General features: G+C 40.1%; 2 protein-coding genes across 4 annotated transcripts in view; one reads left to right on the plus strand and one right to left on the minus strand.

The window, feature by feature from the left end:
- The window catches only part of LOC135495425 (thiamine-triphosphatase-like), a 182,613-nt gene that overhangs the window by 169,033 nt on the left and 701 nt on the right, over positions 1–12,879 (plus strand). The window contains exon 4 of one of the 2 annotated variants that reach the window (XM_064784049.1): positions 1,333–1,944. The exons of the other annotated variant lie outside the window; for it this stretch is intronic. The gene's annotated coding sequence lies outside the window, so the exon portion shown is untranslated. Of the gene's footprint in view, positions 1–1,332; positions 1,945–12,879 lie in introns of those variants that run through there. 2 annotated transcript variants of the gene reach the window in all.
- LOC135496331 (golgin subfamily A member 2-like) lies at positions 3,280–12,839 on the minus strand. 2 transcript variants are annotated; one of them, XM_064785595.1, is made up of 5 exons: positions 12,537–12,839; positions 9,071–9,205; positions 8,516–8,578; positions 7,886–7,975; positions 3,280–4,549 (listed from the first exon to the last, which is right to left on the minus strand). In XM_064785595.1, exons 1-5 carry the CDS (start codon positions 12,693–12,695, stop codon positions 3,863–3,865), a joined length of 1,134 nt encoding a protein of 377 aa, XP_064641665.1. In that variant the 5' UTR covers positions 12,696–12,839; the 3' UTR covers positions 3,280–3,862. The 2 variants fall into 2 exon arrangements, with proteins under 2 accessions (XP_064641665.1, XP_064641666.1); XM_064785596.1 differs by lacking the exon at positions 12,537–12,839 and adding an exon at positions 9,991–10,468.

Consider the following 12,879-nt stretch of genomic DNA (forward strand, 5'->3'; position numbering starts at 1 on the left):
GAAACGTCAATGGATGGAAAGATATAGCTAAAGTTATGAAATATGCTTTTGCGTTAAGTTTTTCTTCACATCACTTATAATAAACGCCTCATGACAAGTGATTTTTGTCACTGCGATCGACGATGGAACCATTAGAACTTGACATTAGTGATTAATATCTAACTAATCGGTGGCCTACAACAGTTGTCATGTTATCATGCATGGGTCTGTCACTGGTCGCATCGACTAAATTGGGACTAAATCGTTGTATTTTGTGTGTGCACGTGTTGACTTATTTAACATTTTTGAAAACTTTTCCGACAAAAAACAAGGATTTTTTGCAATCCATTCAGTTAAAAAAAAACCCACAAATTAGGAAAAACCGTTTTGGAAAAAAATCGCTGTCTGCTACGTTCCATCAGAAATGATTAGATCATCTGAGCCATAGCCACAATATGTGAACTAATCATATATTGCCTGGGTCCCTGAAACCCACAACATGAATTATGAGAGCAAAACCTTAATTAATGAAATATACTTAAACCTCTTTGGTCTCCATGACAACTGGATATGGTCTGTGTGGGAAGTTAATCCCGTGATATAGGTATTTAAACGGGAAAGGTGGAGGTGAAAAGTGTGTGAACCTTATGGCAGGGGCTTGGTGGTCTCTTGTGGCAGAGGGTGACCAGAGGCATTTCATCTTCAACAAAGGCCTTATATGGGGGGGGATACAGGTACAGTAGAACCTCTCTATCAAGTACAACCTCAGGACTGACTAGAGCTGTCCTTAATGGAGACGTGTCCTGATAAGACACCGTCATGACAAAGTGAATGAAAACTGCCAATTTGGGACCAAAACTAGAGGTTGTCCTTAATAGAGAAGTGTCTGCTAAGGGTGGTTATGATACTGTGTGGTAGAGGGCTACTAGAGATATTTCATCAACAGAGGCCATATACTTTGGAACCTCTCCATAGGGACATCCTTAAGACTCACAAATGTTGTCCTGAATAGGGAGGTGCCCTTTAACATTGGTCAAATTGTATCACAACACATTTGGGACAAAAACAACTGTCCACGATAGAGTGTCCTGCTAGCAGAGGTGTCTGCTAAGGGAGGTTCCACTGTACTGGAAGTCACATCTGTATCCGAAGAATGTGACCAGTGAGTTGTGCTGTCCTTCATTATTCTGAAGCTTGCAATCACATCTCCAGAAGTGAAATCTTTGTTCGCAGTCGTAATGACTTGTTTCTTTGTCCAGTTTCTGGCGAATCACTGAATGACATTATCATGTCTCTGTCCATCACAGAAAAAAAATTCTCGTCCTTATGTTTCCTTATATTCTATACTTCCAGGTCGAATTCTTAACAAATCTGTCAAACCTGCCGTCCATCTGAGAAACGTCCTTTACGGTTTCCTGCCGGGGTTTCTGTCTGCTGTGGAGATGATTACACCAGTCACATGATGCAATGTTGAAACCTTGCCGGAAGATAAAGATCAGCTCATCTGGAATGTGGACGATACTGTCGAATTCGCGAAACAGCAAAGTTTTAAAGAAACACCACAGAGGCTTCCAGACTGACCCGTCTCAGAACTATGGCCTATTCAAAACTAGGGACTACCACATCAGGCCAGTGTGACAGTCATTATTGTCCGCACTGCATGAAAATAAAAACACACCTCACATTCGCAATCTGTTTTCTTGTGTCCATGTCTGGGCGTATGATCTTAGATTGGTTTTTTTGCCAAACGACTGTCGATTATTTGCACTGCATGAACTTTGAGATGCACGATACTCACATATTCTAACTAGGAGAAGACCTAACTACACACTATGACGTAGGATAATTTTTGACTTTTCTCGTAAAAATCAGGAAAAAGTTGATGTAGAGAAACTGTTTAGAAGCCAGAACACAAGATATGCCTTGTTTATTTCAGAATACAGCGTGACATTGCTCAAGTTATTTATTGTTTGCTGTAACAACACTTGATGAAAATAAATGACGATGCTTGAAAAGTATTCATATCACACACGAACCACAAAGTTAATCCACCGAGTGCCACTGCTAACCATAGCACTGTCAAACCTGGTCCTAATTGGAAGACCGAGAGTAAAGTTTTCAAACCGCACTTCGAAAAGTTAATTCCACCAAGTGAAAAGTTGTCCAAAGGTACTTATAACTCCCAGGAACCACCACGAGTAATCTGACCCCTGTGACTTTTCCGATGCTTCTGAAACGGGCCTCATTACGGACAGCGTTACGTTTAAGAAACCGTACAGAAAAAACAAAGCCTCTTTTGAAAACTTGTCAAAGTACTTATAATTCATAACTTGTCAAAAAGTACATCACCCACAAACCATGACGAGTTAATCCGTCCCGGGAAAGAGTTTCAAACCGCGGACCAAGCATTGATCAAATTCATCATAATTCCGACTGAGTAGCTTGTTGGGAAATTTGACTTGAAATGTAGTTGATTAACGTCTTGGGGTCAAAATAAGAAAAATCAATGAGAAATCTAAGTACGGCCGGTTATGTAGTTATGAATTCTTAAGTCCTGCAACCATTTGACAAATTGCCCTATTACGTTTGTGAAATTCATGGAGTATTAAATAAATTCCCCCTAGAAATCAGAATTAAGAAAGCCTCTCGTGGCTAAGAAATTACGCTGGGCTCTGAACAAAAACTGACAGAATGAACCATCGAACCCAACGGACCGCATTAGGCCAGCGGTTCGTGACTATTGTTCTTTATTAACATACAGACCATTTCTGGAATGTTAATCGGCAAAATTTTTCTAATATAACGTTGGAATAGAGCGACAGGATATAAAGTGGTTCAACTGGTCAATACAGGTTGTATCAGAATGAGTGCAGATGCATTTGGCTCATGGCACAACCAGAGGCAGATGTGCAAAACATTTCCATTTTGGCCCAGAATTAATGCAATGTTGGACTTGTAATCAATCAAATAATCATCAACATCTTATCCTCATTTGGGATTTTGCCAGAGATTTGGACTTCTGCTAGGGATTAAACTTTTAGTGAGTCCCCTGGCAGAGACAATTAGGTACGAGGGACCACTGCTTTTAGTCTCATTTCTGCACCTGGTTCTCTTGGTTGTGATCAGTTCCAAGTAATTCCTAGAATTCCCTCTTTTTCTCACCGCGTCATTTGTCTGTCGAAAACGCCAACAGGTGAACCTTTTTAGGATCTGTTAATCCAGTATTGATCATGCCAATGTTGATCTTACTTTCGTCAAGTGAATACTTGTAGTAAGCAAGAAAGAACACAAAAATACCGAATCGTTTTATTGTTGAAAATTTGTTACAGAAATGAAGGACTCTTGATTGGAATGTCATATTTATATGATGGAACATGTCAGGTTTCAAATAAAATAATACAAGGAAGAAATGTTAAGTGGCAGCTAGTAAGACTAGCACTTTACATCTTAGACTAAGGTAAATTGCTACAATTATGGCCCAAGCAGATGCTAGCACTGGGGCTATAATTGTCCCAACCTACCTCACAAGTATTTTGGCAAGCATTGCTTCATTGATACATCAGCTAGCTATAACATAACTGTTTGTAAAATAAATCTATCATTTAAACAATAAATATCTCCTCCGCCATATTTTATAGTATAAAATCTACAAATGGACGGATCTACCGGATATCGCATAATATTGTGGATGGAATGACTGAAGTTGACATAACATCTGTAGAAAAATACTTTTAAATTTTGCGAGCTAAGTCGAGAATCTGAGAGACAAGTAATGTCAGCGTTCATGTATTCCTTGACGTGGATGCCTCATATGGCCTGGAACCTCAGATATTTCAGCTTGAGCCAAGTAGATTTAGTGAGATCAAATCTAAAACTCGAGGACTTATGACTGCTTTATGCTCGGCAGGGATTTCTTCCTGTCCTTACTCGACCCAACAGAAATGGCTGGTGAGACCCTATCCACCAACATTGGCAGTGTCGCCGATGCTTTTGCCCGCAGCTTCAATTTCAAACTCTCATTTTCTTCCCGAAGAGTAGTCAATTCACGTTTCAATTGCACAAACTCTTTAAAAGTCTTTTGGTCACGGTCTACACTAGAACTAGTCGGAGATCTCTTATGGGCAAGCAATTCATGCTTCAAAAGTTCAATTTCTTCTAACATTCTTGCCTTCTCCATCTCTAACTGCCTAATCCGTTTGACCAGTTCTTCAATCTGGTCTTTCAAACCGTCCAAAGAATGTCCATTTTGGGCACCGACATTTGACAAGGCACGCTTTTCCTTTTGCAATTTTGCGAGTTTGTGTTTGAGAATGTCGACCATATTGGCACTTTCTTGAGCATCACCGGCTTCGTCAACTTCACGTTCCATGCGTCCAATCTTGAATTGCATTTCTTTGTTTTTCTGCGCAAGATCCTTAATGTCCTGCATAAAACGTTCATTGTCCGCTTCAATCTGTTGGAGTCTCCTGAGCTCAATCAAAAGGTTTTCGCTCACGACTTTATACTTCTCGTTTTCCGCGAGGAGGTTTTCGTTTTCTTCCGTGACGGCGTCCAGCTTGAGGGAGTAAATCTGTAACGATACAAAGAAACAGATGAAAGGGTCGCTGTTTAACTTTGCTGATTTATGGGCAAATGATGTGCAACTCTGTGCCGTTTTGTAAAAGCAGACTAAGGACACGATCTTGACGACAAAACTCAGATGTTTTTCTGCTGAAAGAGAACTGGACTCTGTATTCGGGAATTTTTCTCTTTTTGCTGGAAAAGAATAATTGGAATGAACACCTCAGACATCTTTCTGCTGAAATATAATCTCTGGAATGGATGAGCAGCAACTCGGCAAACTCATCGTCACCCATAGCGCCAGCAGAGATTCATAACAGCCCCATTTGATCTTCCCTCTTCAAGTCGTGTAGCTACAAATCACCCCAAATGACAAATAACCCGTAATCAGCAACACCAACAAAACAAGCTTACAGAATTGCCCACCACTGCCCACTTCCCCGCCAAACATTCATAACAACGCTATTTCATCATTTGATCTTTCTCACCCTTCAAGTGATGGACAGCCTTGCCCAATCAATGCAATTTAATTCCTGCGCTGGTCCGACACAATATCGACCCCGAGGATTAATTTCCCCAAGATTAAGCAATTTCGTGATTATTGCACCAGTAACGCTGTCAAAAGTCATACATAACACTACTGATTAACCCACAGTTCAAAGCGGAGCCATCACTTGCGGCCTTATATTAATTGCACGCTCTACCATGTTGTTCATTATCCCAAACTTTGAAAATATGGTCGTCATGGAAACGGTCATTTTATTAATAGGATGCGACCACCGGTTAGGCGCACAGATGTACCATGTATTCTTTAATAAGACTAATTTAATTAATGACACAAAATCTTGCCGGGAAAGATCTTATGAGAATAATATTTGTCATGTTGATTTGTAATGTCAGCCAGGTGGCGGAGGTCACCCAATCTCCGACCACTGATACGATTTGGCCAAAAGGAATTTATACGACGAATTTTTTTCGACTGATACTGTTGGTCAAGATAATATAAATGAAGATGAGTTGTGTGGGTTGCCTGACCACTTCGTTTAACCCTTTAGAAACTTTGGCAGAGATTTTGAAAAAATATTTTTTGATAGCAACAAGATCAGCACATTTTAGATTGGGAATGTGACTGCACATCCTATGCAAGAGATTTCAATCAAATTTTTTTTGATACCAACATATCTGCAATTTTTGATTGGTAATGTGGCCATAGGTTCTATGCCATGAAAATCAAATGCTGGTCATCATAACTTCATCAATTTTGAATCAAGATCCAATTTTCCCATCTCGACAGTTGGGGAGTGTCTTGCTTGATGTAGGAATTGGACCCACAACCCCGAAGCTACAGACCAGCATCACGTGACCAGGTGGCAGGAGAGAGACTACAAATACAACATTGGGAAGGAGAGTCTGCGTATATAACACATTCAAAACTGCAATATGAAACAACCGTAGCAACGAAAACCTCTGTTTAAACTGATACTGCCCCCTGCCAGGTCAAACTTGCAACAGATACCAATCGCATTCACAGCACGACCAATGCAACTCCACAATTGTCCATTACAGACGCATGGAATGTGCAGCACTGGCAAAAACACTTTTTCTACCGTGGTTTTTCACCGTGATATGGAGTGGCCGTAGAAAAGAAAAGTTGACATCGTAACGAAGTCACTGGTGAATCTTCTCGTTAATTGACAGGGAGAAAATTAGGCCATCATGAGTTATTTATTACATTTCGCTTGAATATTCCCGCGTTCTTGAGGCCAGAAATGTTGTGTTTATTGGTTTTTCAATTTCTATCCTTCCATAGCCTTTTCATTACTATGAACAAGGTGACTCAAACTATCGACTTGCGGAGCTGTTAAATGGTCACAGCATTGGCGACTCCCCCAAAACGAACACACAAGCTCTGTTGTATCAGTATTTTAACCTAAGAATGACACTAAAATACCTTCGGAAACGTTAAATTATACACCAATGGCCTGACGTTTCTTTTCCTTACCTGCACCGCTACGAAGCACACGTCAAAAATCCATGTATTTTATCAGAAAATGACAAGTGACAGGTGATCCTGTATTCCGCTATGGAGGGGACAGTAATGGAATTAATCAGTAGTTCGATAATTACATGGCCTGGCCACTGTCCACAGGGGTTAGAAGAAAGCAGATTAATACGGACAACACCGATGCGTTGGACAGCAAATTTGGCCCAGAGGTCACCGGTAATCATTTCAATTTTCATCCGTTAGTGGATGCTGTCGTCATCGTCTTATTAACCGTGCTGATCAGGTTCTGGTCCATGATGCTGGCACTGATGTGCACTTCTTATATCTCATTAGTGTATTTACATCTTCCAGAAAATGATATAAGAAATGAGAAGACAAGACGAACACATAACCACATTTTGGCACCAGTGGTTTTCAATATACTCTGCCTCTCGAAATTGTATACCAAGTATGAGTATAACACCTGAATCTCAGTATGACGTAACCATTGTGTAGGGAATGGAAGGTGTACAGGTTCAAATAGCCCAGTACATCAGCAAGGCATGGCTGCTCAACTGGCATTAGCAGTGACGTTAGCGTTAAGTCCCCGTGCTACTATTTTAAATGAAATTAACAGAAGGATATAACACTTAGGTGAGCTACCACTGGTGTTATACTCCAACACCGATTGGGCAACTGGGTCCGCTGATTGAGGAACTGAGCTAAGATAGACTACTAGCTGATCAGCTATCCTTTTGAATACAACGTACAATTATAGAGGGCAGCATATCATAGGCACATCATTCAGAAATGAGGTGTCGATAGTCATTTGTTTCAATTCCACTTAGGTGGCAGCACCCGATGGTCACATCTTAAAATGCGGGCTGATTTTGGATGCTGACTAATCTTAAGTTATCTGGCATAAGTTAGTTCAAATATCTTGGACAATATAGGTGATAATCATTCATTTTGGCCTGTACTGACAAAAACATTAACAAAATAGAAACAAACAAAACATGCATTATAAACTCCATCAACTGATATACTAAACAATAAGGACTCTCACATGCTGTAAAATCAGGCAGGAGCCAACCGCAGAAAAAGGACAAGCATATTTCTACCATGCTCCTGTGCCATTTCTATTCAGTTTGACCTCTGTAATCAGGAAACCTTAGGACAGCATCTGTCTGTCCCAAGGGTATTGAATACAGAGGTTATACTGTATCCTCCCCAAATGGTTTATCTAATGAAGGACAGACCAGGGCACCAGCCTATCTCAGATGCACAAGGCCAACGAGGGGAGGGGGGGGGATTGGTAAATAAGGTCACTGATCACTAACTTAATGATTTAACAATTCTCACCTGTGCTTTTCCTTCATTCTCAGCAAAGTTCTCTACTTGCACTTCCATCCTTTTGTTCGCTACGAGGAGTCGGGCTATCTCATCCTTCAACTGCAAAACAAGATTGATTGATAAGTCGGGCAAGAATGTTGACTTGGATTAATCCCATACTTTGTGGCCCTTCAAATAACCGTAATATAGGAGAAAGGAAATCCTACTATTTATTATGCGCTTACGCTTTTGGGGCAGTGTGTATTACTGCTGGTCCTGTCAAGGTATCATATCTGAAACATTCCATCACTATCGGACACTTCTTGCATTTTGGGAAATAAGGTGAAAAGTGAGAGAGAGCATGTCTGGAGGCCAATAAACTTGCAAAAACTGCACATCAGTTGTTCTTTTCAAGCTTTCAGATTAAATGTCTTCCTAAAGATGGTCGTTTTCTCTAAATCATCTCAATGGAACTTGAAAAGTATTGTACTTGAAAGTCCACATCTCTCTAAATTCTCGAGCAATGGTCATATATCATTTGTTATTTTAAAGGTGGAATTCCCGCCAACATAATGGAGGGTGCATCATACGATACGGCACCCTCTATCAAGGGTTGTGGGTCGCTGATCCTGCTACACCAATACGCAGAAAAATACTCACATCCTGCTTTTCTTCACTCCACTTCTTTTCATCTTCCATCTTCTCCTGGACGACACGCATCAACTGGAATCAAAATGAAAAGTCGGTCAATCAGAAAAAAATCCACCTGGTCTCTGTTTGTTGTCACAAATGTACTATTTGCATGTAGCTATTAGCTATTTGCTACCAGTTATATATTCCCTAAAGATCCATAATGATTGACGTCATTTGTTCCACACAAAACAATGTTACTCATTTGCATGGATGCACAAAATGGCTCAAGCAATCCAATCTATTGACTTTCATACAGAACATTCAATTGACATGTATTCAATATTAACAGTTCAATCCAATGTTGATTATGTTTACAATATTCAATAGATTTGATTGGGTCTGATGGATGGTATCAACATCAACAATAAGTGGTCAACAATTCTTTATGCTGGGTTGCGATGCAAACATTACATTCAACAGTTGGTATCAATAAGAATAACCCGAAAAGTCGGCCATGTTTTTCCCCCACAACAATGCTCGACCACAGGGGGGGCGCTCATCTGAAAAGAGGCGAATTCTCACCTCGGCTTTATGTTTCTCCAGAAGCATCATGTTGATTTCGTCCGCCCTCTTCAAGTACTGATCCTGTATCTGCTTGATCCGTTCTCGACTCGACTCAGCCAGAGCATGGAGCTCATCACAGTTCGACATCTTTTTCTAAAAGAACAAAAAAGGTGACATTTTGAAATGATGATCATGAAATTTGTCATTTTGATTTTGCACACTACTTCATCCAGGGCCGAGCTATCATCAGTCACTCTTTCCTGGAAGATATACATGCAAAAACTAATCAAAATCTGCCTTGCTGTAGCCCAAGCGACTCATCAGGTCGGCAGTTATCCCGGATTCCCTAGCACTACGCGACAAGGAGTATCACTACCCTGGATAGGATGATCATCTTTTGTATGTTAACTTTCCAGTGAGGACCGGTACCCATTTATATTCCTGGGTGAGAGAAGAGCATATAGGGTTAGGTGTCTAACTCATGGACACAGAGATAGAACAGCATTGATCCTTTAAGAATCAAACCTATGACACCTGATTTATGAACCCGGGTGCTCAAACCAACTATATGCCACTGATCTGCCAAAATGTATTTTCATTTCAAACTGACTGCTGCTATTCTTATGGCGAATAAAATTCCATACCAAGTCTATTGAGTAGGACTCCGAAAGAGGTTACCCAATCCCATAATAGAAAACCAGATTCGTTCAGTCCCACGCTATTTTGACTCGTTTGAATCGGAATAAATTGTTCCGGTCAGTTTGTCACACCACCAACAGAAGAGAAGTTTTTATGTGTGTGGCAAATATTGAGCAAATATTGAGCAAATATGACCTATGTTTTTACCATTTGATAGACACAAACAGTCAGTGTTTGGATGGAAGGAGCCAAACAAACCCAACTGCTAAAAAAATCCAACATTATGGGGAAAGACATACCAAAATTTCGTCTCTATGCATATTGGCCATTGATTGAAGCTGTCTTGGAGAATTAAACATCCTGAAGGTTGAAGTGACTTCACACAGTCACTATCTTCCTAATTTCTTTCAGAAATGGCACAGTGTTTGATCAGGATGTGGCACGGGATCCCTCTGAATTTTTCATTGACCAAAAATCGAGATTAATCCCAAGGCACGGTGTGATATCATTTTTAATCTCAAATGGTTATACATTCCTTATGTTGTCCTTCCAGGTTTGCCAAACGACCAGAGATGATATACCATTCAAGGTTTTTAGGATCAGACTGAGCTAAATTCAAGAATTGTCAACAATTTTATATCTGATTGGCAACATGGTGTGCAGATCACTCCAATACACTTTCGTTCATCAGCACGTCCGATCAGGAAAATTAGAAACTTCCAATCAACAGCAAAACAAAAGCGGAAGAGAGAAAACAAAGCCACACTTCAATCGAAAAGCGGAATGTATCTATTTTGTGTTCAATGAAGTGTGCATTATTCAGGTGTTTGTACATGTAGTGATCCAGTATTCCATCTGCTTTCATCCACAACAAGAGCAGAAATAATGACAATTTGTCATGTTTGTAGAAAATGGTTTCGAAAGTTTATCACAGAAATGCAAAATGTGTGATTATCGCTCCTTTCGGTTCAAAGGAAAGTTTGATCTAACTTTTGTATTCCTTGTTAATATGAAATATGAAATCACCCACTCTGCTTCACGACCAGATTTAATAAGGTATTGGCAACATACCATGGTCAATTTGACAATGTTATGCACAAATATGTATAATGTAAACCTTAGAACAAATAAAGACAAACAGGACTGGTTATAACATGTATAATATGCAGTGAAATGCAGAGTTGCATTGCCTCATAAAAAATGGATTTCATTACTATTATATGTGGTAACAAGATCCATAAATCTACGAACAGATTATATGACAGGATGTTTAATTATTCAGTGTCTATGATATTGAACCGGTACACGCCATGCGCACTTCCCTGCAGAAACGGCAGTGACAGACTGATCGCCAATTCTCATTGACTGTCTTACACGAATACCTTGAGAGTGCGCCACTGGTATTTTCTTCCTACTGTGCAGCTCTGCGTCGAATGTGTCGGATTCAAAACAGAGGTATTTTCACCGGAAATAAAGCGTTGAGATTTTCAATAAAAAACAGATTCAAAACGCAAGGAAATGACAGTAGCAATCCATAGGAAGACAGTAGATACAGCTAGTAACTTGACAACACGCAAACTCGCCCTACCTTCGATGAGACGAGTCCAATAAAGGATCTCCCCCTGGATGGCCCGAGAACCCATCCTATATCAGGCAGTGACCCACTTCCACCCATCCGCTTCACTTTTCTGGCACTGAATCCTGACATAATTGAGAATATTTTTTCAATTCAACACGTTCACTGTAATAGGTGTAGGAAAGAATAAAGAAAGATGGACATGTATGATGTCTTCATAACTTGGTGCGAGCTACCACAAACAATATTTCAGATAGCACTAGTGGAACTTAGCTGCCCCAAAACTTTTAGCATCTAGATATAATAAAGAAACTTTCTAGTTCGGGCAAAATATTTCATTATATAACACTAACAGGCCTTTCTCAAAATACATCCGGACAAATTTGTTTTTTAAACTTGAATCAACAATATCTAAAATTAAACACAATCGTAGGGATTAGTGTTTAAAAGCTTTCAGGTAATCTTTATGGCTTGAATCGTTATCACAACATGAACCGGTCAAAGAAAATATTTTGCTATGCGCTTGTTTTCTGTTTACATTTTGAGTTAAAATACCAGACAGTTAGAATTTAAATGCTCATTAATTCTGTTTGATATGGTAAGGGCGCGGTGCTGGTAATCAAGGCTGATCGGCTTCGACACACCAAGTAAAAAATATTTGGACAGGGGATCTAAACCTGTCCGTCACATTTGACATTACCCTTTCATGTTATGGCTCTTGCCTTTTAAGGTCAACACATGTACAATGCCTTAAAACTTGTAAAGGATTATGACTGATTATTTTAGGGACAGTGCTGCCACCTGGAACGTTGCAACTCCTGAGAGATTTTACAGTACAGTCAAAGTAAGCATATTTAGGACCGCCTGATCACACTACTATTACTGCAGAGGAGAAAGCTTCCAATCATGAACTACTTTGAAAAACTGGAGGGAAGGAATGGTGAACAATCTGACTGGCCACAAGGCCCAAAACTCAAAGGGGGAGTGGGGGCAGTAGGTGTCCCCCTCAACATCTGCTTTCACTCGCCAGAGCAAGTACTACAAAAAATGTGACAGAAAGTTATATGGAGGGTCCCGACAAGGGGGGGGGTAACCTCCATTGCATTGGTAAAACTATCAGCTTACACCTACAGCTAGGAGAGTTCGGGGGTAGGGCGGGCCCGACATAAAATTAAAAAACCCTGAAGCCAGTGAAGGGGGCGAATTAAGTCTGTGACTTCACATATTACTCATGAAGTCATGTACTACCCTCAAAACATCAATAATTACCTCAAGCTCCTCATTCTTTGCCTTCAATTCTTTGTTTTCCGCCACGATTTCTTGAAGGAAAGACAAGGTTTCGATGTGTTTTGTTGTCAGTCTTTCAGTTTGTTCCGACACATTTTCTCTAGGAATTCGACCTTTTTTTGAGTAACAGTTTGTCGACATTGCGATTTTAGGCTGCTCTGATCGTACATATAACTTTTGTCTTTCGTTTAATGTGTCACGGATGCCTTATTTTGGCAGAAGTGGTAAGAAATCTGGCAAAAATCAAGTAAATTTCACTAAAACTTTGACAAGCACCGCCATGTTGTAAACAATGGCAAATTGGACTATCTTTCCAGAATTCGCG

The sequence above is a fragment of the Lineus longissimus genome, chromosome 11 (genome assembly GCF_910592395.1).
Source record: "Lineus longissimus chromosome 11, tnLinLong1.2, whole genome shotgun sequence".
NCBI lineage: Eukaryota > Metazoa > Nemertea > Pilidiophora > Heteronemertea > Lineidae > Lineus > Lineus longissimus.

What these genes read in the sequence shown, in the direction of transcription:
- LOC135496331 (XM_064785595.1), bottom strand. Translation starts at nt 12,695, where the DNA reads ATGTCGACAAACTGTTACTCAAAAAAAGGTCGAATTCCTAGAGAAAAT. An exon ending in GGAGTGAAGAAAAGCAGGAT is followed by an intron (nt 7,976 to 8,515) that starts GTGAGTATTTTT and finishes CTTGTTTTGCAG; the next exon opens with TTGAAGGATGAGATAGCCCG. An exon ending in AGAATGAAGGAAAAGCACAG is followed by an intron (nt 4,550 to 7,885) that starts GTGAGAATTGTT and finishes GTATCGTTACAG; the next exon opens with ATTTACTCCCTCAAGCTGGA.